Source organism: Taudactylus pleione, unplaced genomic scaffold (assembly GCF_031769625.1).
Source record: "Taudactylus pleione unplaced genomic scaffold, aTauple2 ptg000219l, whole genome shotgun sequence".
Lineage (NCBI taxonomy): Eukaryota > Metazoa > Chordata > Amphibia > Anura > Myobatrachidae > Taudactylus > Taudactylus pleione.
In genome coordinates, this window is record NW_028284621.1 from 286389 (window position 1) to 308592 (window position 22204).

The 22204-nt window shown below is 45.2% G+C and overlaps 2 protein-coding genes across 2 annotated transcripts in view; one reads left to right on the forward strand and one right to left on the reverse strand.

Moving 5' to 3' along the window:
- The window catches only part of COL22A1 (collagen type XXII alpha 1 chain), a 442369-nt gene that overhangs the window by 135195 nt on the left and 284970 nt on the right, over nt 1-22204 (reverse strand). The window contains exons 34-35 of the mRNA XM_088478826.1: nt 16997-17050; nt 9487-9540 (exon numbers count right to left, since the gene is read on the reverse strand). Coding sequence (XP_088334952.1) covers nt 9487-9540; nt 16997-17050 — 108 coding nt within the window. The remainder of the gene's footprint in view (nt 1-9486; nt 9541-16996; nt 17051-22204) is intronic.
- LOC148517331 (uncharacterized) lies at nt 13887-15162 on the forward strand. Its single transcript, XM_088478827.1, has one exon. It carries the CDS (start codon nt 13887-13889, stop codon nt 15135-15137), a length of 1251 nt encoding a protein of 416 aa, XP_088334953.1. The 3' UTR covers nt 15138-15162.

Consider the following 22204-nt stretch of genomic DNA (forward strand, 5'->3'; position numbering starts at 1 on the left):
TGTGTCCTCATACATCTAGCCTCGATATGCCACACAGTGCGACTTGCCAAGAGTGAGTGAGCCGCAGCAGCAGACTGCGCTGATTAATTAGATATGCGGCACTTGGATATCTGTGTGTATATGAAGCACAACGGAACTTGGAATGAAAAGAGCTATCAAATGAATCAGCACAGTCTCCTGGCGCGGGATGTAGTTTGGAAGCCGACGGTCTAAATGCCGACCTCCACCTTCCAGACTTTCTAATCCCGGCGTGGTACTAATGACAGGCGTAAACCAGATGCCGGAAGACCGACGCCCGGCATACCGAACGAGCCCTAAACCTAACCACCCCTCTGCGCGCCCGGCAGCCGCGGAGGGGGGGGGTTTAGGTTTAGGGTTCCTGGGGGACTTAGGTTTAGGCAGCGGGGAAGGGGGGGTTAGGTTTAGGCACTTAGAGGGGGGATTAGGGATAGGCACTTGGGGGGAGGTTAGGGTTAGGCACCCATAAGGGAGGGTTAGGGGGTAGAATTAGATTAGCGATACTTACCTTAGGGACGATCGGGATTTTCACCCTTGCCGGGCTGCCGCTGTCGGGATTTGAACATCCGGCGGTAATACCTACTACACCCCCTGGCGCATCCTAGTCGCAACACATTGCGACTTAGATTCATTTTTGGCAAACCAAAAGATGCAAAACAGACGTCCGGCGCCAGCAAAGTCTCACCGGTCCTGGTGCGCCGAGAGGGGATTTTTGGCGCGACTCCAGCAAAGATATGCAAGGAAGGACAAATCTGTAGATAAAACACATGCAGCCATTCCCTTAAAACTGTAAAAACGCATAGTCTAATGCTGAGACAATATACTGCACCCGGAGGGTGAGCAGCTCAGTAACATAACTGTGGAGCTTAATGGTACTATGCAGAGTTCTCCACACTGCGATAATAAATACGTTTGCTAATGGTTCCACGGTATCCTCACTGCAGGATCCATGTTTACAGATCTATTAATATTTCCTGCAGAACCACTGAATTACCACAGTACAGGTACATTGGTGCAAGGGTCTGTGCGGAACTGTATTCATTACCCTGGGGATTGCCGGAGCAATACGCATAGGAAATGTGATCTCAGTTCATGTAAAACAACAAATCACTGCAAACGCGCCATGATGAATGTGTTACACAATCATATGCAATAATGGCAGCCGTTGCACAGTTCACATAAAAAACCTGCAAGAACCATTTAGATATTTGTTTTCAGTCCTTAAACTGATCTAGAAGAACCAGACTGCAGCTCGTTGTTAGGGGTTACAGCACATTTTTGGTGAAAAAAAATCTCCGTAGATCAATCCCTCACCCCAAAAGACAAGGGAGGCTTATGTAATAGGGTGCGACTTCCAGCCGCTGAGGAAACTCCTGCGAGTCGCTGTCCACTTGAGGAATCCTCCATACCATCTGGAATATAGAGGCCACTGGCGTTTTTTTTTTATTGGTGCCTGACTCCTGGCCGCTCACCAGTGATGTCATTAGTGAGCTTCCGGCTCTGTTAGAGCTGGAAGCTCACTGGGGCTTGCGGCAAGCTTGCTACGAGACCCTTGTGGTAGGGTCTCGTCTGCCGCAAGCCCCAGTGAGCTTCCAGCTCTAATAGAGCCGGAAGCTCACTACTGACATCAATGGTGATGTCAGTAGGGCCGCCCCCAAACGGCAGGCGTTCCCTCGGGAACGCCTCCGTCTGCACAGCCACCCCCCCTCCCCACCTACAAAACGGGGCGAGCTGTCAATCAATATCGACAGCCGCCCCGTCTTGTAGTGAGCCCAGGAGCAACGGAGCTGCCGTAGCTCGATGGGGCTTGCGCATGCGCAGTGGGGGACCAGCGGGTCTGACTCAGGCCCTGAGTCCTTTTAAAAAGCACAGTGGTATTCACATGTAATTATTGTGATCATTATCATCTTACCCTTATGTATGTCTTTTATGTATGTATGTCTTTTATGTATGTATGTATGTCTTTTACAACCCAGTATAATGTTAATTCAAATTGTAAAGCGCGACGGAATTTGTTGCACTATATTTACAGTATATACAGCATTTGTTGGTATTTATGTATGTGTTATGTTTATATATATATGTTTACATACATGGCTAGTCGTATTTTAGTCTGAATAAATATACATTGCATATAAAATATATTATTAGATTTATATGTGTTGTTTAGTGAACATTATACCCCCTGATTATGATTTATTTTTTTATAATAAAATGTCTTATTAGCGCAAATAGATTTTTCTCTTTGCATGTCGTAGTTACACCATATTTTGTGATGGTGTAGGTGTGTTTTCACAAGCACACATGTCATTTTGCTGCTATTAACTAAAAATATTTTGTTCATTAGACAGAAAAAATATATAGATATTGTGACACAGTTAGGTTAGGGGGTCCCTCTCCTGGGTAGGGGACTCCTTCCTTACACACACACACAGCAGCAGGGAAGCAGCACACCAGTCTGGATGCAAGTACAAGCTGGTCGGCGCCAGTCTTTATTGTACAATGTCAGAAATATAAAGAAAACATAAATATAAATCCTAGCCCTGTCGGGGCACTAACTTCACAGGTAGTTCCCTCACTACCAGAACCTGGCAGGGCCTAATGCCCTCGCCAGCAACAAAAGCACAGGACAACACTCACAGTTAGGTATCCAAGTCTCTCTGAGCAAACTCCCTGCCTGCTCTCCCAGGTGAGAGAATCAGCCTTATCCAAATTAGGCTTATATTGGCCAGTCTCAGGTGGAAACCCTAACAAGCCTGTTACCAGGCTGCGAGAACCAAAACCTGGAGTGGCCGTGGGTGGAGCCCTCCCTCTCCTCTCACCCACAACCTCCAGGTCCCAAACCGGCTTTTCAAAAAGCCGAAACTCAAGCCTGCTACACTGCAGACTTTCTCCTGGGGGTTTAAAACACATAAGACAGGAATCTGGGACAAATGTACCTGCCACAGACCACTTTACCAATGATCCTATCACAATATATACATACTGTATATATTTTTTTCATTAGCGCCTAATCTCTTGTTTTTGTAATTCCTAAGTACATTCAAAACAAATATCAGATTTGATACTGTATTTTTCGAAGTTTGCATTTTGTAAGTAATAACGTCTTTATAGTTCCTGGCTACTAAATATCTCTTGGTGAGTCCCAAATTCCACCAGACTGCGTCCAGTGGGTCTGATTCAGAGCCGCACGCAAAAAGCGTGCGCTCACTCTGAATCAGGACAGCCGCATGTTTTTTTAAATCCGGACTCCTCCAGCTTTTGCGAGCGGCCAGGTGATGGTCGCGATGGTCGCGACCATCGGGCTTGCGACGAGACCCTTGTGGTAGTGTCTCGTTCCCGCAAGCCCCAGTGAGCTTCTAGCTCTAATAGAGCCGGAATCTCACCACTGACATCACTCGTGAGGCCTCCCCCAAACGGCAGGCGTCCCTTCGGAAACGCCTCCGTTTGGCAAGCCAACCCCCCCGACCCGCCTACCAAACGGGACGAGCTGTCGAACAACAACGACAGCCGCCCCTTTTGGATACGAGCGCACATTTCATTAGAGAGTACACTCGGGAAAGTTGGAGAGAGATACCGCGCACTGCAGTGCATTGTGCCGCCAGAGGAGCATGTTTAGCGCCATCCTGGTAATGTGTCTAGCAATATTGTTAAAGTCACCAATCCCCCTCTCTCCTCTCTAAATTGAAAGATGTCTACCGACAGGATTAACGGTTTGTTTAAAGTGAGCGCCAACAACCAAAGGTAATACAGTATCATTTGTTCTCCTACAAAATTCCTCTCGTTGATGGCTCAATATAGTATTTGTAGTATTATTCGAATATCTAAATACTCAAGCCAAACCAATCACAGCTCTGGTGGAGAGAAAGAACAGAAGTGCTCCCAAAGACTGAAGAGACAAGGGAGCTCAGTCAGAGTCGATCGTGAGCGCTGAGCGCTCACGACTGACTCGTTGTTGCCCCACAGCGCATGCGCGAGACCCGGCTAACGACGGGTGCTCCGTCGTTAGGGGTCTCGTTGCAGACGGGGCGAGCTGTCGATGTTGAGTGACAGCTTGCCCCATTTGCTGGGCGGGCCGGGGGCGTGCCTGGCCAAACAGAAGCGTTCCAGTAGGAACGCTTGCCGTTTGGGGGCAGCCCCACTGACATCATCAGTGATGTCAGTGGGGAGCTTCCTGCTCGATCAGAGCAAGAAGCTCCCTGGGGCTTAAGGTTGACGAGACCCTACCTTAGGGTCTCATCGTAAGCCCCGATGGTCATGATGGTCTTGACCATCGCGACCATCACCCTTGTCGGTCGTTAGAGCTGTGGGTGTTAACCCACAGCCTAACGACCGACATGGAAGCGGCCGCTCAGGATGCAAGCGGCTGCCCTGATTCAGAGCGACCGCTTGCATCTAACGACCGCCTCTGAATGAGGCCCAAGGTGCCTTGTGCAGAGTAGAAGAGGCGCTGCTGGGAAGACACAAGATGGCGCGTCAAGCACAGATGATGGCAAAGTCCTGAGGATAAGATGGCTCTTTGCAAAAGAGCTGACTACATTTTGTTCAGGCGAGCACTGGCAAGGAAAGACCAAAGAAGAGAGAGAAGGCCTGGACTAGTGGAGGGATTGTAGTGAACGTGCTCAACGTGCCCTCCGTAACCTGGTTGAAGACAAAGGGCCCAAGAATACAAAAGGTTCCTGACCTGGAGGAATAGCAGCCCCGGCGCCAGGAACAGGCAAGACCCTGGTGGTGCACTCACTATTTTAGAGGCTGCACTGGCCACCAATGTACTAGAGCTAAAAGCCCCCCCATGTGCCTATTATAATTAGGCATTTGACCTACCTCCCTAAGCTCCCTCTAGTGCCTCATTATTGTGCAACCGGACCATGGGTCTGATTCAGAGTTGGGAATAGAGAGAGAGATAGCACTTAACAGTGAACCTGGGCAAACCGTATTGCAATGCAAGGGGTGTAAATACATAAAAAAAAATTTACATGTGGGGTAAATACTGGCTGCTTTTGCATGTAGCCCACAAATACTGCACAGCTTTATTATTACTCTACAAATTAGATGTCAGTTTGGACACCTCCCTCCCAAATCTAAATCTCTATGCACATTATAAATCTGCCCCCCCCTGCAGTGCAGCATGGTGTCACCAAGATGATCAGTTGAGAGAGATCTCTCTCTATTCCCAACTCTGAATCAGGCGCTATGCTCCATATCTATGGACTTTAGACCGAAGTCTTCTCTACTTCTTAGGCCCCTACTGTATGATTCTGGGCACAAGACTGTGCCTTATCTTTAACCCATGAAGTGGCCCCCTATGGTGGTTAGGCGGTATCTGGACAGAATATCGATAGAGTAAAGGTTGAAAGTCAATGGGTCAACACCTGATGGTCAATAATCAATAGGTCGACTAACCAAAGGCCGACAGTTCAGAAGGTCAATGTCACACTCTGCTCAAATTGTGTGACTTATATTACCATTTGCTGCTGGTCAGGATTTCTGCCTGACCTTGTTCGAGAACCATGCACTGACATCACCATCATGCACTATGTCAGCTGCTAGCATTCTACCAGTGGGAGTGCTCCTGCCTCAGCAGACCTCAGCAGCCTATCAGGGACTGGCAGCAGATTCATATCCCCTGTGAGAACTCCCACTGGTACCAGAGCAGAGAGTTGCTTCCCAGTGTTAAATTCTATCCTGTGGCTCCTTTGTGCAGAAAACCATCACTGCTATCTGGCTCTATATCTACAGGTTATGTGTCCTGATCTGTGTGCGGCTGTACTCCAGTTTAGGAATCACAAACTGTTCCAGTGAATTTACTCAGCAAACATCAGTTGCAGCCTGTCATCCAGCTCACTGCAATCACCAGCTGCACTGATTAGATCAGGGGTCAGGGAACTTTTCTACCTTTTACCCCAAAATATATTTAGATACGCCGACGTTACCCCCTTGATTTGAAAGAAAGGAAATCATATAGTAGTGCCCCTATATAATGCCGCTGTAGTAATGCCCCCATATAATGCCCCTGTAGTAGTGCCCCCATATAATGCCCCTGTAGTAGTGTACCCATATAATGCCCCTGTAGTAGTGCCCCCATAGTTATGCCCCTGTAGTAGTGCCCCCATAGTTATGCCCCTGTAGTAGTGCCCCCATATAATGCCCCTGTAGTAGTGCCCTCATAGTTATGCCCCTGTAGTAGTACCCCCATATAATGCCCCTGTAGTAGTGCCCCCATATAATGCCCCTGTAGTGCCGCTTGTACAAAAAAAACCACTTACCTTAATCCCCGCTCGTGCATTGGCCGCCGTCCTGTCCGCCCGGCTGCTCCTCGGAACTATAGGAGAGACGTCATGACATCTCACCCATAGTGCGCATGGAGAGAGGCGGAAGCTGGAGTTCAGAAGAGGACTCCAGCCTCCGGCTAACGCGGCGCTGCAGGGAAGGAGGCGGGCGCCCGCTGGTAATAACATCTCAGCGGGCATCCAGCTTAGAGCCTCCCTGCGGCACAGCCGGGCATGCATATGAATCATTCTATATAGAATGATTCATATGCATGTCCGGCTGTCCATCCATTACCTCCAGGGATTTCATTTTTACCTCATGTGGAGTAATTTACCCCTGTTCCCCGACCACTCGATTAGCGGATTCCTGCAATCAGCCTGCTAGTCTGTTCCTGACCCTGGCTTTGTGTCTGACCTGCTTCTGTCTAATCCCTGGTGCTGCGTTTGGTTATCTGGTTCTGACCTTGGCTGCCCTCTGCGACCTGCACACGTCTGCTCCCTGGTACCTTGTTATCCGTTTGGTTCTGACCCGGCCTGTTCACTACGCTGAAAGTCTTCTCCGCTTCATCCAGAGTTACCCAGCACCTGTATAGGGGAACCTATTCTGAGGGCCGCGACCTGTGTGTCGGATGTAGACAAGCCTCTTGCGAGGGTCCCTGGTGAACACCGCCGGCACATTAGACTCTGCGCCTCAGAAATAGGTCACGCCAATCCCCAAATACGGGTTGCGTCCATTTGCCATCTGAGAGTTGTGACAGTCAACAGGGTTAAAAGGTTGACATGTTGAAATGGTTGACACTCATATGGTCGACACAAAAATGGTCAACACATGTTTATTATGGTTTTTCAAAATGTTTAAGGTTAGGGTTAGGCACTTGGGGGAGTGTTAGGGTTAGGCTGTCTAAGGAGACGGTTAGGGTGGGTTAGGAGACACTGGGGTGGGTTAGGGTTAGACACTATGGGTGGGTTAGGATTAGGGTTAAATGACAAAAAAAAAATGTATCAACCATTTCTATGTCGACCATGTTAACTTGTCGTCCTTTTGACCTGTCGACATTTTGCACATGTCGACCTTTTGTTGCATGTCGACCGTCTGGTGTTGACCTTTACAGTACATTGTCGATCTTTTGTACCACACCCGGTGAGGCAGGGTCTAGGCTGTCACCTAACCAGCCCTATAACACGGCTTCTCCCTTCTCTACACTGACTGCCGGTAATATGGCAAATCTGTTTCAAGATTGTCTTACTGATATCCGAAGCCCTACACAGCCAGGGTCCTGGGTACTTGCAGCTGTTTCGGATTTCTTACACCACCACTTGCTCACTACCATCTGCGGATGAAGTACTAGTATTAGCAGTACCTAGAATCCCCCGTTTTACAACGCCGGTCATCGCAGCATTGTATAGCAGGGACAGGACTGCGATGAAGCGATCACTGTGCCTATGGGTTACTGAGTCGCTATGTAAAATTACAGATATTATTATTACCAGTTATTTATATAGTGCACACATATTCCGCAACACTTATATTCGGCCATTCACATCCGTCCCAGCCCCAGTGGAGCTTACACTCTATATTCCCTACCACATGCTCACATACACCCTAGGGTAATTTTGCTAAGAGCCAATTAACCTACCAGTATATTTTTGGAGTGTGGGAGGAAACCAGAGTTCCCGGAGGAAACCCACGCAAGCACAGGGAGAATATACAAACTCCACACAGGTAGGGCCGTAGTGGGTATCGAACCAACGACCTCAGTGCTGTGAGGCAGTAATGCTAACCATTACACCGTCTGTGCTGCCCAGACATAATAACATTTGACCGGCACACACACACAGATACATAATAATATACACACATCAATGATCATCGCATACACAAGCAATCACACACACATACTCACACACACAATCGCACACACATACTCACACACACACACACATACTCACACACACACATACTCACACACACAACACCTCCGCTGTCCAGGTGTTACCAGGCCCCCAGAGACGGTGAGACAGGCTGATGAAAGCTTTCTCTCATCCTGGCAATAACCAGGACAGGTAAATTGGACGTATGGATCTGACAGGTTCCCAGCTTTTAAATCCACTGACTTATTTATCTCCCTCCCTTGAGGCCGTCACGAGCCACTTAGAGCAGGAAACTTTAATACAGAGAATGTTTAGCTGAGATGCAGCCGTTATACAACGTGATGAATATAACACCTTCGCACATTGCCATAAACACTTGTGCTGCTTTATTCCATGCATCTTATTTCCTTCTGTGACCAGGCTCAGTGCAGAACATGTAGGGGAAGTGCAACCTTATCTTAACAGTATGAATGGCTCTAAAATAATAATGGTTAAATAAAACATTAAGGACGGAGCCCAGAATAATTGTTACATAAAACATCAAAGGAGAGCTGGGAAGGGATCTGTGGATCCATTGTGCCCGCTCCTGCCACCATGTGGTCAAAGTGGGTATACAGCGTCACCTTCTCTGGTTTTGAATTTGTACTATGGCAAAGTGCAGAGGTTTCCGAACTCCACCATTACAGTCCCGGTTTTAAGTATATCCATGTTTGAGCACAGGTGACTTAAATAGTAACTTAGTCGATTTGATTGAACCACCTGGGCTCAAGCATGGATATCCTTAAAACATGCACTGTGATGGTGGAGTTTGGGAAACTCAGGCATAGTGTTAGGACATATAGATGATATCCCTGGGACTTTGCGCCTCTGCGAAGCGGCCGATTCTGCTGCAAAACTTGATTTGCGCACATCTTGGCCGGGAAAGCTGCTGTCTCTTAGGTGCTCAGCATATAAATTGGGTTAAACCTTTGTGAGGATAGTTTTCAGTGTAACACTTTAGATTAGAACGAATTTGTGCACCCAATAAATATAACCGCAATTCATTAAAACTAAGCAAGCGCCACAAATTGCTACAGCTGTTTCTTTCATAATTAGCCACAACTTAAACTTTTTTTGGGGGGGGGTGAGTTAGTTTGTAAAGTAAAATGCAGAACGCTCATTACTCTGGAAGTGTTTTTTTTTATGCAAGTCCTGTCCCACAGACGTGCCTCGCGCCTCAGTGAGGGCTCCTATTAGGTGGATAGGCTGTATCCTATTATGGACACTGATCGGTCTGTGCTGGAGAAAGGTCACTAGGAAATATAGGCAATAGACCGAATTTACACACCTGCGACCCTGCTGGTCCAATAGGGCCCACGCCTCCCGTTAGTCCTTGTGATCCCTGAAAGACAGTGTGGACATTTCAGTATCTCACACAAGCATAGGCATATATTATTATTATTATAATTATTATTATCATCATCATTAGTGGAAGCAGCAGCAGTGCTTTATAATCAGGGACAATAAGTTGAACATATCATTAAAATATAATACTATGATGAAACTGGATTTGGAAGGCCTTGCTGACCACAGCTGCACTATAACAGATCATCGTACTCTGGGCCCGATTCAGACCCGCTCGCTAGGATGCATTCTGAGCATGCGAACGCATTGCAGTGCACGTGCACGAACCAGTACGAGCGATCGCGAAGCGTTTGCTCGCTGCGCATAGACAGCCCGGCTGAATGAGTGACAGGAGAAGCCGTTTGTGGGTGGTGACAAGGGCTGGCCGCTGGAAACGGGGGAGGGGAGGTGCGAACGCAGGCGTGTCTGAGCGTCCTAACGCCGCTGCAGAGGCGTGCATAATTAAGAGGCAGCGTCATAGTACACATCACTTAGCTGAATTATACACTGAAGCGCTCGCAGTGCTTGCGGTAGGGTACGGTCAGCCACAAGCGCTGTGTTCACTTCCGATGGTACTCGATGTTACCGATGGCTGCATACACTCAGTGGCGTAACTAGGGGGGTCGGGCAGGGTGCATGCCCTGGGCACCGTGGGACCGGCGGCGCAGGGGGGGTGCCGCCGGCCATGGTCCGGCCCGCCCTAGTTAGCCACAAGTGTAGCGCCGACCGCAGTGATTGTGGTCGGCGCTACACATTTACACAGGACCGGCGCTAGGCTTCCAGCGCCAGTCCTGTGCTGCACACCTGTGCCCGTTCCCTCCCCCTCAGCGCTTGCCCAATAGCGCTAGGAGGCGGGCTCAGGCTGTGCATAACACACGCATCGCCGCCAGCGCTGGCGGTGATGCGTGTGTTAAACAGCAGCCAATGAGAGTCAGATAGACTCTCATCGACTGCTGCAGCACCCACTGCAAGAGCCGGACTTCCGTCCGGCTCCTGCAGTGGGTAATGGGACTGACGTCATGACATCATGACGTCTCTCCCATAATGCTGAGCGCGCCAGCCCGGGAGGACTGGCGGGCGGCGGCGGGAGCGGCGGCGCGGACCGGAGCAGCAGGTAAGTATGTTTTTATATATATATATATATACATACAGTAGTCCAAAGATCCGGCACTCAAGTCATAAAGATGTATACTTGCCGGGTGCCCTCCTCAGTCTTACCGCAAATAAATGAGGGAAGCTGTATATATCGTTCGAATGGCGGCACTCCGTAAAAAACAGCACACAAGTCAGTGCATAGTATAAACAACGTTTCAGCGCTTTATTTCGCGCTTTTGTCAAGCCAACATAACATACAGAGACACATTACACTTACCACTATAAATACAAGACAAACCCATCAGCGACGACGACTCGCGGTCCCGAAACCGGAAGTGACGGAGACCGGAAGTGACGTCACATACCCCCGTTGTTATAGAAACCCACAATAGAGACAAAACAACATTACAAATAACACGTGACAACGATAACACAATAACATAGTCGCAATGTGACTGCATGGAATTATCAGGAACTGTATCACTGTTTAACAAACAATCGATAGTTAAATAGATACCATCGATACCTTTAAAGGGGCACAAATAAATTAACATGATCAAACTACATGGTAAAGACTGCCGATAACAATCAAAACCAAATGTAGATATATGTGAAATATAAACATTGTCAATCAGTGCAACAAACTGTGCCTTGCATGATAACCGATCTAATGAATAAGAGGTATACTGCTAACATACTAGTATAATGGATATAACATAACCCAATTGTCAGTTAAATGCATAGAAAATCACTAAATAAAACAATGTAAACCCAGAGTCTCATTCAAACCACGTGGGGAAAGAGAGTCCAATCGCATAATCCACTGAGATTCACATTGCAGTAATCTACGTGCTCTGTCACCCCCCCTCACTAGGGGAGGTACGTGATCAATGATACGATAGCGCAAAGTTGAAAGATTATGATGTTCTGCAGCAAAATGCCTGGCCACAGGCTGCTCGCTAGTGCCCGTAACAAGTGCTGCACGAATGGCAGAACGATGCTGTGCCATCCTTTCTCTGAGGGTACATTCTGTCTTACCTACATAAACTTTGGAGCACGGGCATGTGATAACATAAACTATAAACTTAGTTGTGCATGTCAAAAAATAGCGAATATTGTACTTCTTACCAGTATAAGGATGAAAAAATAATGAGCCTGTCTGTAAAGAACGACAGGTGGTACAATTAAGACACTTAAAACACCCCAATTTTGGAGTGCCCAAAAATGTACTGCCTTTGATGTTAGTTTTACCCAAAGATGTTACATCGTTATGTACCAGAAAGTCCCTCAGATTCTTACCTCTACGGTAACAGGTCATAATCTTAGTATTATGCAATGGTTTTAAATCGTTGTCAGTTGAAATAATAGGCCATAACATGTTGGCCTGTTTGTTGATAACAGGACTCATATTATTGAATTGATTCACCCACAAGTGTGAATTGTGTTAGAACGGGGCTCTGTTCACAGTTACTCTGAGTCTGAGGCTGAAAGTATTTTGTTCACTGATAATCCAAGCGACCACATTCCAGCTCCTTCAATACAGGATTTATTTAATGATCTGGTACGGTTAAAGAAACGTGAGATTGATTTCTTTTATCATGGGTTGACACTGTCTAATTATTACAAGGAGAAAAAAATCCCCCGTGGTTTTAGAGTAAAGAATATTCCCACGATTGGACGGAATAATGTTGATTTTTGTAAGAAATGGACATCGATTTTGAACAAATGTTCGTTCGACCTACTGTTATTGGTGATCGAGGAATCTAAAAGGGAGATTGATGTGGCTAAAGAAAAAATCACTTTATTTGAAAATATTCATTTGTCAACTTTAACGAGTGATAATCAATGTGATTGGCTAGCTAAATTAGCTTCCCAATTAGATTTATATAAAAATGATCTTATCAGATTTAAGAGCGAGAAGAAAAAGAAGGTGGATCTCGATTACGAGCACCAGAGGGTGTATAACTGGCTAACTGGAGCTTATTCTAAATCTGACAAACGTCCTTTGTTTAGACGCACTCTTGATAGATCAAGATTTGACACCTCAGATGATACAGTTACGACTGAAAGCGATACAGATGCCGCCACAAGATCTCGATCTAAAGGTCGTGGTGAAGCTACAGTGGGTAAACGCGCTAAAGCGCGTTTTTTAGATCTTGGCCCCATCGTACCCGCCGAAGTAAGCAGAACCAAAGGGAGAGGAAGACCACCCAGCGGTCGCAGGATCTAGTCTTTAATTTGTCCAATAGGACATTGACTGACTGTGAATTTTCAGTTTTGAGTAGGGGCTTATCATTCGTTCCGACGGTACCCTTTGATAAAATACAGTGGAAAAAAGAGTCTTATATGTTGAATAGGAGTATTAAGATCAAAGAGCATTTCTCAGACAAGGTTTCTAGGGTGCCTGATTTGCCTCCACAACTTCTCAGATTGCAGGAAAGATCCGCTTTTGATCCAGTCAGTAATAATGCGTCCATAAAAACTTTTTCACGTCTATTGGACAGAGCCGTACTGGACAATCCTAATTGTCATAAACCTAAATATTGGAATTTAAATAAAGATGAGCTAATTGCCTTAAAGAATTTATCAGGGTACGATGATGTGGTTTTCCGCCAAGCAGACAAAGGCAGGGCCATTGTAGTGTTGAATTTGTGTGATTATAAGGAGGAGGCTATGCGACAGCTCAGAGATGTCACCACTTATAAGAAATTGTCACAAGATCCTACGTGTGAATTTAAAAGAGAGCTGGATAGTGTGTTGTCTCTGGCTTGTTCACAGGGTTTAATCTCACCATCGATTAAAAAAGCTTTGGAGGTCAAATTTCCTATTAGACCTCTTTTATATCTAATCCCCAAAATTCACAAAGATCCGGTTAAGCCTCCGGGCAGACCGATCATCGCAGCCCGTGGTTCTTTGTTTCAGACCGTGTCCACCTATCTTGATGCCATTTTGCAACCATGTGTTCAAGCCAGACCTACCTATTTGAAGGATACTAACAGCCTTTTAATTGCATTAACTTCATTGACGGGGTTACCTACGGATTGCATTCTGTGCTCAGTTGACGTATGCAGTTTATACACATGTATCCCCCATTGTGATGGTCTCAAGGCCACCAAAATGCTGATTACGAATAATCCACACTACAAAGGTCCTTCCATTGAGTTGTTTTTGGAGCTTTTAGAGTTGGTGTTGACACGTAACTACTTTACATTTGATGGGTCGTACTATTTACAGGTGTCGGGCTGTGCGATGGGGTCCAATGTGGCCCCATCGTACGCTAACGCTTTTATGTTCGCTATAGAACAGGATGTGTTTTTTTCTGACTCCCTCGTAGCTAGTAACATTAGAGCTTTCTTTCGCTATATAGACGATTTATTTATTGTATGGAGAGGTCCTCAACAAACTTTTGTAGATTTAATTGAGAACCATAATAGGTTAAATAACCCTGTCAAGTTTACATACACGACTGACACAAAGTCTGTGAATTTTTTGGATGTCACCATCACGAATAGTGGAGGCAATTTAGTTCCTTCACTGTTTGTAAAATCCACAGATAGAAATAACATACTGTTGGCTCAGAGTGCGCATCCCATCCCTCTTAAGAATGCTCTTCCTTTTTCTCAGTTTTTACGTGCATTGAGAATCGCAAGGAATAGAGAGGAAGGTATTAGTCAGCTGGATGCTATGTATGACAAATTTTTAGAGAGAGGGTATACTACAACTATTCTTAATTGTGCCAAGGCGAAAGCTTTGGCTATACCAATCGATAGATTGTTGTTGTTCAATCCTAAAAAAGAAAGCAATCTGAGCAACAAACACTTGTGGGTGAATCAATTCAATAATATGAGTCCTGTTATCAACAAACAGGCCAACATGTTATGGCCTATTATTTCAACTGACAACGATTTAAAACCATTGCATAATACTAAGATTATGACCTGTTACCGTAGAGGTAAGAATCTGAGGGACTTTCTGGTACATAACGATGTAACATCTTTGGGTAAAACTAACATCAAAGGCAGTACATTTTTGGGCACTCCAAAATTGGGGTGTTTTAAGTGTCTTAATTGTACCACCTGTCGTTCTTTACAGACAGGCTCATTATTTTTTCATCCTTATACTGGTAAGAAGTACAATATTCGCTATTTTTTGACATGCACAACTAAGTTTATAGTTTATGTTATCACATGCCCGTGCTCCAAAGTTTATGTAGGTAAGACAGAATGTACCCTCAGAGAAAGGATGGCGCAGCATCGTTCTGCCATTCGTGCAGCACTTGTTACGGGCACTAGCGAGCAGCCTGTGGCCAGGCATTTTGCTGCAGAACATCATAATCTTTCAACTTTGCGCTATCGTATCATTGATCACGTACCTCCCCTAGTGAGGGGGGGTGACAGAGCACGTAGATTACTGCAATGTGAATCTCAGTGGATTATGCGATTGGACTCTCTTTCCCCACGTGGTTTGAATGAGACTCTGGGTTTACATTGTTTTATTTAGTGATTTTCTATGCATTTAACTGACAATTGGGTTATGTTATATCCATTATTCTAGTATGTTAGCAGTATACCTCTTATTCATTAGATCGGTTATCATGCAAGGCACAGTTTGTTGCACTGATTGACAATGTTTATATTTCACATATATCTACATTTGGTTTTGATTGTTATCGGCAGTCTTTACCATGTAGTTTGATCATGTTAATTTATTTGTGCCCCTTTAAAGGTATCGATGGTATCTATTTAACTATCGATTGTTTGTTAAACAGTGATACAGTTCCTGATAATTCCATGCAGTCACATTGCGACTATGTTATTGTGTTATCGTTGTCACGTGTTATTTGTAATGTTGTTTTGTCTCTATTGTGGGTTTCTATAACAACGGGGGTATGTGACGTCACTTCCGGTCTCCGTCACTTCCGGTTTCGGGACCGCGAGTCGTCGTCGCTGATGGGTTTGTCTTGTATTTATAGTGGCAAGTGTAATGTGTCTCTGTATGTTATGTTGGCTTGACAAAAGCGCGAAATAAAGCGCTGAAACGTTGTTTATACTATGCACTGACTTGTGTGCTGTTTTTTACGGAGTGCCGCCATTCGAACGATATATATATACATATATATTTTTTTTAACCTATCTTCAGAACGGGGGAGGGGGGGTGGCTACTACTGGGAGGACCTCTACTGGGGGTGGGGGCACCATTATTGGGAGGACCTCTACTGGGGGGGGCTACTACTGGGGGCACTTAATTGGGAGGGGGAACCTCTACTGGGGACTACTACTTGGGGGGGAACTACCACTGGGGGCATTATAAAAGGGGCCTACTAGTAGATGCACTGCACTCGGGGGACCACTACTGGGGGCAATAATAGGAAGGGCCACTACAGGGGGCACTGGATAGGGGGGATCACTACTGGGTGCCTGCATAAGGGGACCACTACTGGGAAAACTGCATGGGGGGGACTACTGCTGGGGGCACCATATAAAGGGCACTGCATAAGGGGATACCGCTACTGGGCACACTGCATTGTGGGGACTGCTACTGGGGGCACTGCATAAGGGGGAACACTACATGGGCCACTGCATTTGGGGGGACCACTACTGGGGATACTGTATAAGGGGCACTACTATGGGCCTGCATAAGAGGGACCACAACTCTATACTGGGGGTACTGTATAAGGGGTACTACTGGGGTTAAGGTGCATATGGATAGGAATGTTCAGTGTGAAAATAAAGGGGTGTGTCATGTTGACATGCCCCATTTTTAAGTGACCGCGCCCATTTTTTCACTGAGCGCGCCTTTGGCGCGCGCACATCAGGGGGGGGTGCTCCCTTTTCAAATTTGCCCTGGGCTCCAAATACCCTAGTTACGCCACTGCATACACTTCCTAGAGATGACGTGCGCAAGTGGGTGTCTTAAGACAGGCTGGTGGGCGTCTGCATACACAGAGCAATCGTATGCCAAGACATAGTGGGCGTGCTAATACCTTGCCGTGTGATCGCCTTCCTTGCCGGATTTGCATACGCATCTAGCGAGCGAACGCATCTAGCGAGCGGGTCTGAATCGAGCCCTCTGTTCATTATCGGACATGCCAGAATGAAGTTAGCCCTCCATAAGGCAGACTGTTAGACAGGCATTCAATCATTTGATTCATTATTAGTGTAATGCTGAAATCACATTTACTAAGCAGTGTTTTGTGGCCTCTGAGCACCTGTCTGTACATTGCTGTAACTCACTGTTCCACAGTCCTATGGAATAACAGGTTTATAATGACAGAGCGGCCTGCGCAATTGTACTTAGAACATATGACGGATAAGACAGATGATGCCACAGCAGGTGACAGAACCCTAATTGTCACTCACTGGGTCTCCGGTATCTCCTTGCTCTCCCTTTTCTCCTTTCTCTCCGTCCAGTCCCTGGGATAGTGCGAGAATAAAAGCATTAAACAAATCTTCTTAAAGAATCAATAAAAAAAAATAAAAAAATCCCATAACAATGTTTCAGGTTAGAGAGCTGAGAAATCCCTGGAATCCCTGCGGATTTCTGCCACCTGGACAGATGTGGTATGGCATTGGATAAAGGTGTATTTGCGCACTTGCGACTAGTTGCAGAACAGGACAAAGATACATACACATGATAAGGCGCGTAAACACTAGACGATATTTTGCACGATCTGCCTGATTTCGACGCATCGGAACGACAAAGCGTGTTAAATATGTCCAAATCATGAGTGTCCACTCACGACAATGATGCCGATGTGCGTACCCGTGGGTCGTACGTCGTATCTTCCAATCTTACCTACCGCAGGGAAGATTTGTCAATCGCGTTAACGAGATAAAGGTCGTTGGTAAGATCGTTTATCAGATTGGACAGTTTATGTAAGATATCGTTTGTCTGGGAGTGTCGGGGAGTTCAAAGGAAATCGTTGATGATATTGCAGCTTTTGCGAGTCGTCTAGTGTGTAGGCACCTTTACGGTATTATATGCGGGTGGCCGGCCAGGGGCAGACGCAGATAGCGCTGATTATGCCGTCTCCACAGCACTAGGGAACCACTTGTTATTGGCTAATTACGAATGGCCCGCTGGCTCTGATTGGTGATTTCCTTGTTACTCAGGCATTTATTACATTTATTATGCTATAGTTGATGCGTTTAGGGATTTTAGTTTGCATACATGAATTGTATCCACTGTAGTAGAGAGGTATTAATAGTAAATGTGTTTGTTGCAAATAAAATAAATGGTTACAAACATGGGCACAAGTGGGACATAAGTTTACGTTACGTATGCCTGGCATAAACAGGGCACATACTGTATGCTAATGTACTGCTGCATTTATAATTAATGAAAATTGTACCTGCAATTTGGGGCCCTTTAAAGATTCCCCATCTTTCAACCTTTTCCCAGCATTTAATACAGGAAAGGTCCCATATGCTCCCTTTATGTATTGTCACAATTGTTGAATTATGGCCCTCATTCAGAGCCGTACGTTCTGAGCAGAGCGCACGCTCTGAATGAGGGCCGCCCTCCATAATTATGGAGCGTCCTCCAGGACGCTCGTATAGCTGTGGGTCACCACCCACAGCCTATACGAGCGTGCAGTTTGATGGCCGCGATGGTCTTGACCATCGCGACCATCGCCACTGCGTACAGAAGCCTGCGGTTGAGTTTTTCAACCGAAAGGCCCGGAGTGATTTTGGCTCTATCAGAGCCAAAATCACTCCCACTGACATCACTAGTGATGTCAGTGGGCCGGCTTCTGACGGTAGGCATTCCCTTGGGAATGCCCCTGTCTGGGAGGCACGCCCCTGGCACGCCCACCAAAGGGGGCGTGCTGTCAATCAACATCGACAGCACGCCCCCTTTGATCAGACACAACGAGCGAAGGAAAGTCCTTCGCTCATCGCGTCTGGCGCATGCGCACGACGGATCTCCTGCCGTCGTGCGCATGCGCAGTGCACAACATCGACCCACTTGCGAGCGGACAGCCGCTTGAGAGTGGGTCTGAATCAGGCCCTATGTTTCTTTTTGCTTTATTTTTAAATGGTGATAAATAAAACAGTAAATTTTGAGGAGCTACTGCCAGCTAATGGCTCAAATATTGAGGTGCTACTACCAGCTAATATATCACATATCGAGGAGCTACTGCCAGCTAATGCCTCAAATATTGAGGAGCTACTGCCAGCTAATGCCTCAAATATTGAGGATCTACTGCCAGCTAATGCCTCAAATATTGAGGAGCTACTGCCAGCTAATGCCTCAAATATTGAGAAGCTACTGCCAGCTAATGCCTCAAATATTGAGGAGCTACTGCCAGCTAATGCCTCAAATATTGAGGAGGTACTGCAGCTAATGCCTCAAATATTGAGAAGCTACTGCCAGCTAATGCCTCAAATATTTAGGAGGTACTGCAGCTAATGCATCAAATATTGAGGATCTACTGCCAACTAATGCCTCAAATATTGAAGAGGTATTGCAGCTAATGGCTCAAATATTAAGGTGCTACTACCAGCTACTGTATCAAATATCGAGGAGCTACTGCCAGCTAATGCCTCAAATATTGAGGAGCTACTACCAGCTAATGTATCAAATATCGAGGAGCTACTGCCAGCTAATGCCTCAAATATTGAGGAGCTACTGCCAGCTAATGTCTCAGATATTGAGGAGCTACTGCCAGTTAATGCCTCAAATATTGAGGAGCTACTGCCAGCTAATGCATCAAATATTGAGGAGCTACTGCCAGCTAATGCCTCAAATATTGAGGAGCTACTGCCAGTTAATGCATCAAATATTGAGGAGCTACTGCCAGCTAATGTCTCAGATATTGAGGAGCTACTGCCAGTTAATGCCTCAAATATTGAGGAGCTACTGCCAGTTAATGCATCAAATATTGAGGAGCTACTGCCAGCTAATGTCTCAGATATTGAGGAGCTACTGCCAGTTAATGCCTCAAATATTGAGGAGCTACTGCCAGCTAATGCATCAAATATTGAGGAGCTACTGCCAGCTAATGCCTCAAATATTGAAGAGCTACTGCCAGCTAATGCATCAAATATTGAGGAGCTACTGCCAGTAATGCCTCAAATATTGAGGAGGTACTGCAGCTAATGCATCAAATATTGAGGAGCTACTGTCAGTAATGCCTCAAATATTGAGGAGGTACTGCAGCTAATGCCTCAGATATTGAGGAGCTACTGCCAGCTTATGCCTCAAATATTGAGGAGCTACTGTCAGCTAATACATCAAATATTGAGGAGCTACTGCCAGCTAATGCCTCAGATATTGAGGAGCCACTGCCAGCTAATCCCTCAAATATTGAGGAGCTACTGCCAGCTAATACCTCAAATATCGAGGAGCTACTGCCAGCTAATGTCTCAAATATTGAGGAGCTACTGCCAGCTAATGCCTCAGATATGGAGGAGCTACTGCCAGCTAATGCATCAAATATTGAGGAGCTACTGCCAGCTAATGCCTCAAATATTGAAGAGCTACTACCAGCTAATGCATCAAATATTGAGGAGCTACTGCCAGCTTATGCCTCAAATATTGAGGAGCTACTGTCAGCTAATGCCTCAAATATTGAGGAGCTACTGCCAGCTTATGCCTCAAATATTGAGGAGCTACTGTCAGCTAATGCATCAAATATTGAGGAGCTACTGAGAGCTAATGCCTCAAATATTGAGGTGCTACTGCCAACTAATGCCTCAAATATTGAAGAGCTACTACCAGCTAATGCATCAAATATTGAGGAGCTACTGCCAGTAATGCCTCAAATATTGACGAGGTACTGCAGCTAATGCCTCAAATATTGAGGAGCTACTGCCAGTTTATGCCTCAAATATTGAGGAGCAACTGTCAGCTAATGCATCAAATATTGAGGAGCTACTGAGAGCTAATGCCTCAAATATTGAGGAGCTACTGCCAGCTAATGCCTCAGATATTGAGGAGCCACTGCCAGCTAATGCCTCAAATATTGAGGAGCTACTGCCAGCAAATGTCTCAAATATTCAGGAGCTACTGCCAGCTAATGCCTCAAATATTGATGAGCTACTGCCAGCTACTGTAATATCAAAGCACCAGCACGCCCTGCCACTCAATGGCTGCCAGTACATTCTGGGACATGTAGTTCCACAACATCAAACAAAAATGAAATGTACTTGAAATAAACACAACTTAAACCCAGTTTCACCACGTAATTAAAATATACAGTACATGACCTCTATTTGTTCTTCATCATAATCTAATGGAAAATTCTGCTGTCTTTCTTAGTTAATATGAAAGATAAATACGTTAAAATGCAACACAATTGTTTGCCAATTCCATCTGCCGCTGGATGTCACCTGAATTATATTACTTTAATAGCCCATTCATTTTGATGGGGGTTCTACACTCTGGGAATTCAATTTGAAGGAGATATTGATATTATTGGGAAAAGCTCTATGACGCTTGTCTATGGTTACACATACTATACACACCCATGTAACCATGTACAGTGAATACTAACCACAGGAATAAGTGTTTATATGTGTCTAGATGTATTTATGTGTGATTTTACACTAGGGTTATACTTGCAATTTTTTTTTTTTTTTATAAAAATGCAACTCCAGTTGTGAACATCTAAAAAATAATAATCTATTTAATAAATAATCATTTGTTATTGCCCTCTACTATTAAGGCCATTGGCGTTAACAGAGCAAGTATCACTGGCGATAATAGCAGATTGCATTCGTAGCAAGCAGCTGTATGAGGTTTTTTTTAAAACTTTCTATAATTAGTACAGTTTGACATTTTTTTTGTAAAGTAAAATAAACAATAATTATGGACTACTTTAGAGGTTAAAGCACCCCAGTGCTCGAATCCCTCATTCCTGTATCTTTTCACCTACTCAAGTGCGGTCAAGCAGATTCAGGCGACAATAATATAAAAATAATAATAAGATGTTATTTTTTTCACATACTATTTTTTAAATAGATTTTTTTTTCTGCTTGCCTTATGCTTTCTATTGGAAATAACATAGACATGAACCATCTATTCTATATTACTATTTTTTTTTACAGTCGCAAAGAATAGAGTAGTCTTGAAAGTGTTTGTTTACATTTTCAAGGCTACTTATATATTAGATTTTTTGGGTTTTCAATTTTCTGTGTACTGTACATACTGTACAATTCATTGCCAAGATGTAGGAAGAATGTTTTGATCACCATCTAGTGGAAAAAAGGTGGAGTTGCAGTGCACTGGTCATCTATAGGGGTCTATGTACTAAGCCTTGGTGAGAGAGATAAAGTGGGCGGAGATAAAGTACCAACCAATCAGTTCCTAACTGTCACTTTCAAACACAGCCTGTAAAGTGACAGTTAGGAGCTGATTGGTTGGTACTTTATCTCTCTCCAAGGCTTAGTACATAGACACCCGTATTCTAGTTGCCTAGAACGTAGGTTGCCCGGCTTGAGTTATTTATCTATGGCAACTTTTATTTGTATGCTATTCCACAGGTTCTCAAACTCGGTCCTCAGGACCCCAAACAGTGCATGTTTTCCATGTCTCCACACTGAATCAAGTGAAATAATTAGCTC

Bases quoted from the DNA above. Each gene is read 5' to 3' on its own strand.
- LOC148517331 (XM_088478827.1), top strand. From the start codon at position 13,887: ATGGGGTCCAATGTGGCCCCATCGTACGCTAACGCTTTTATGTTCGCT.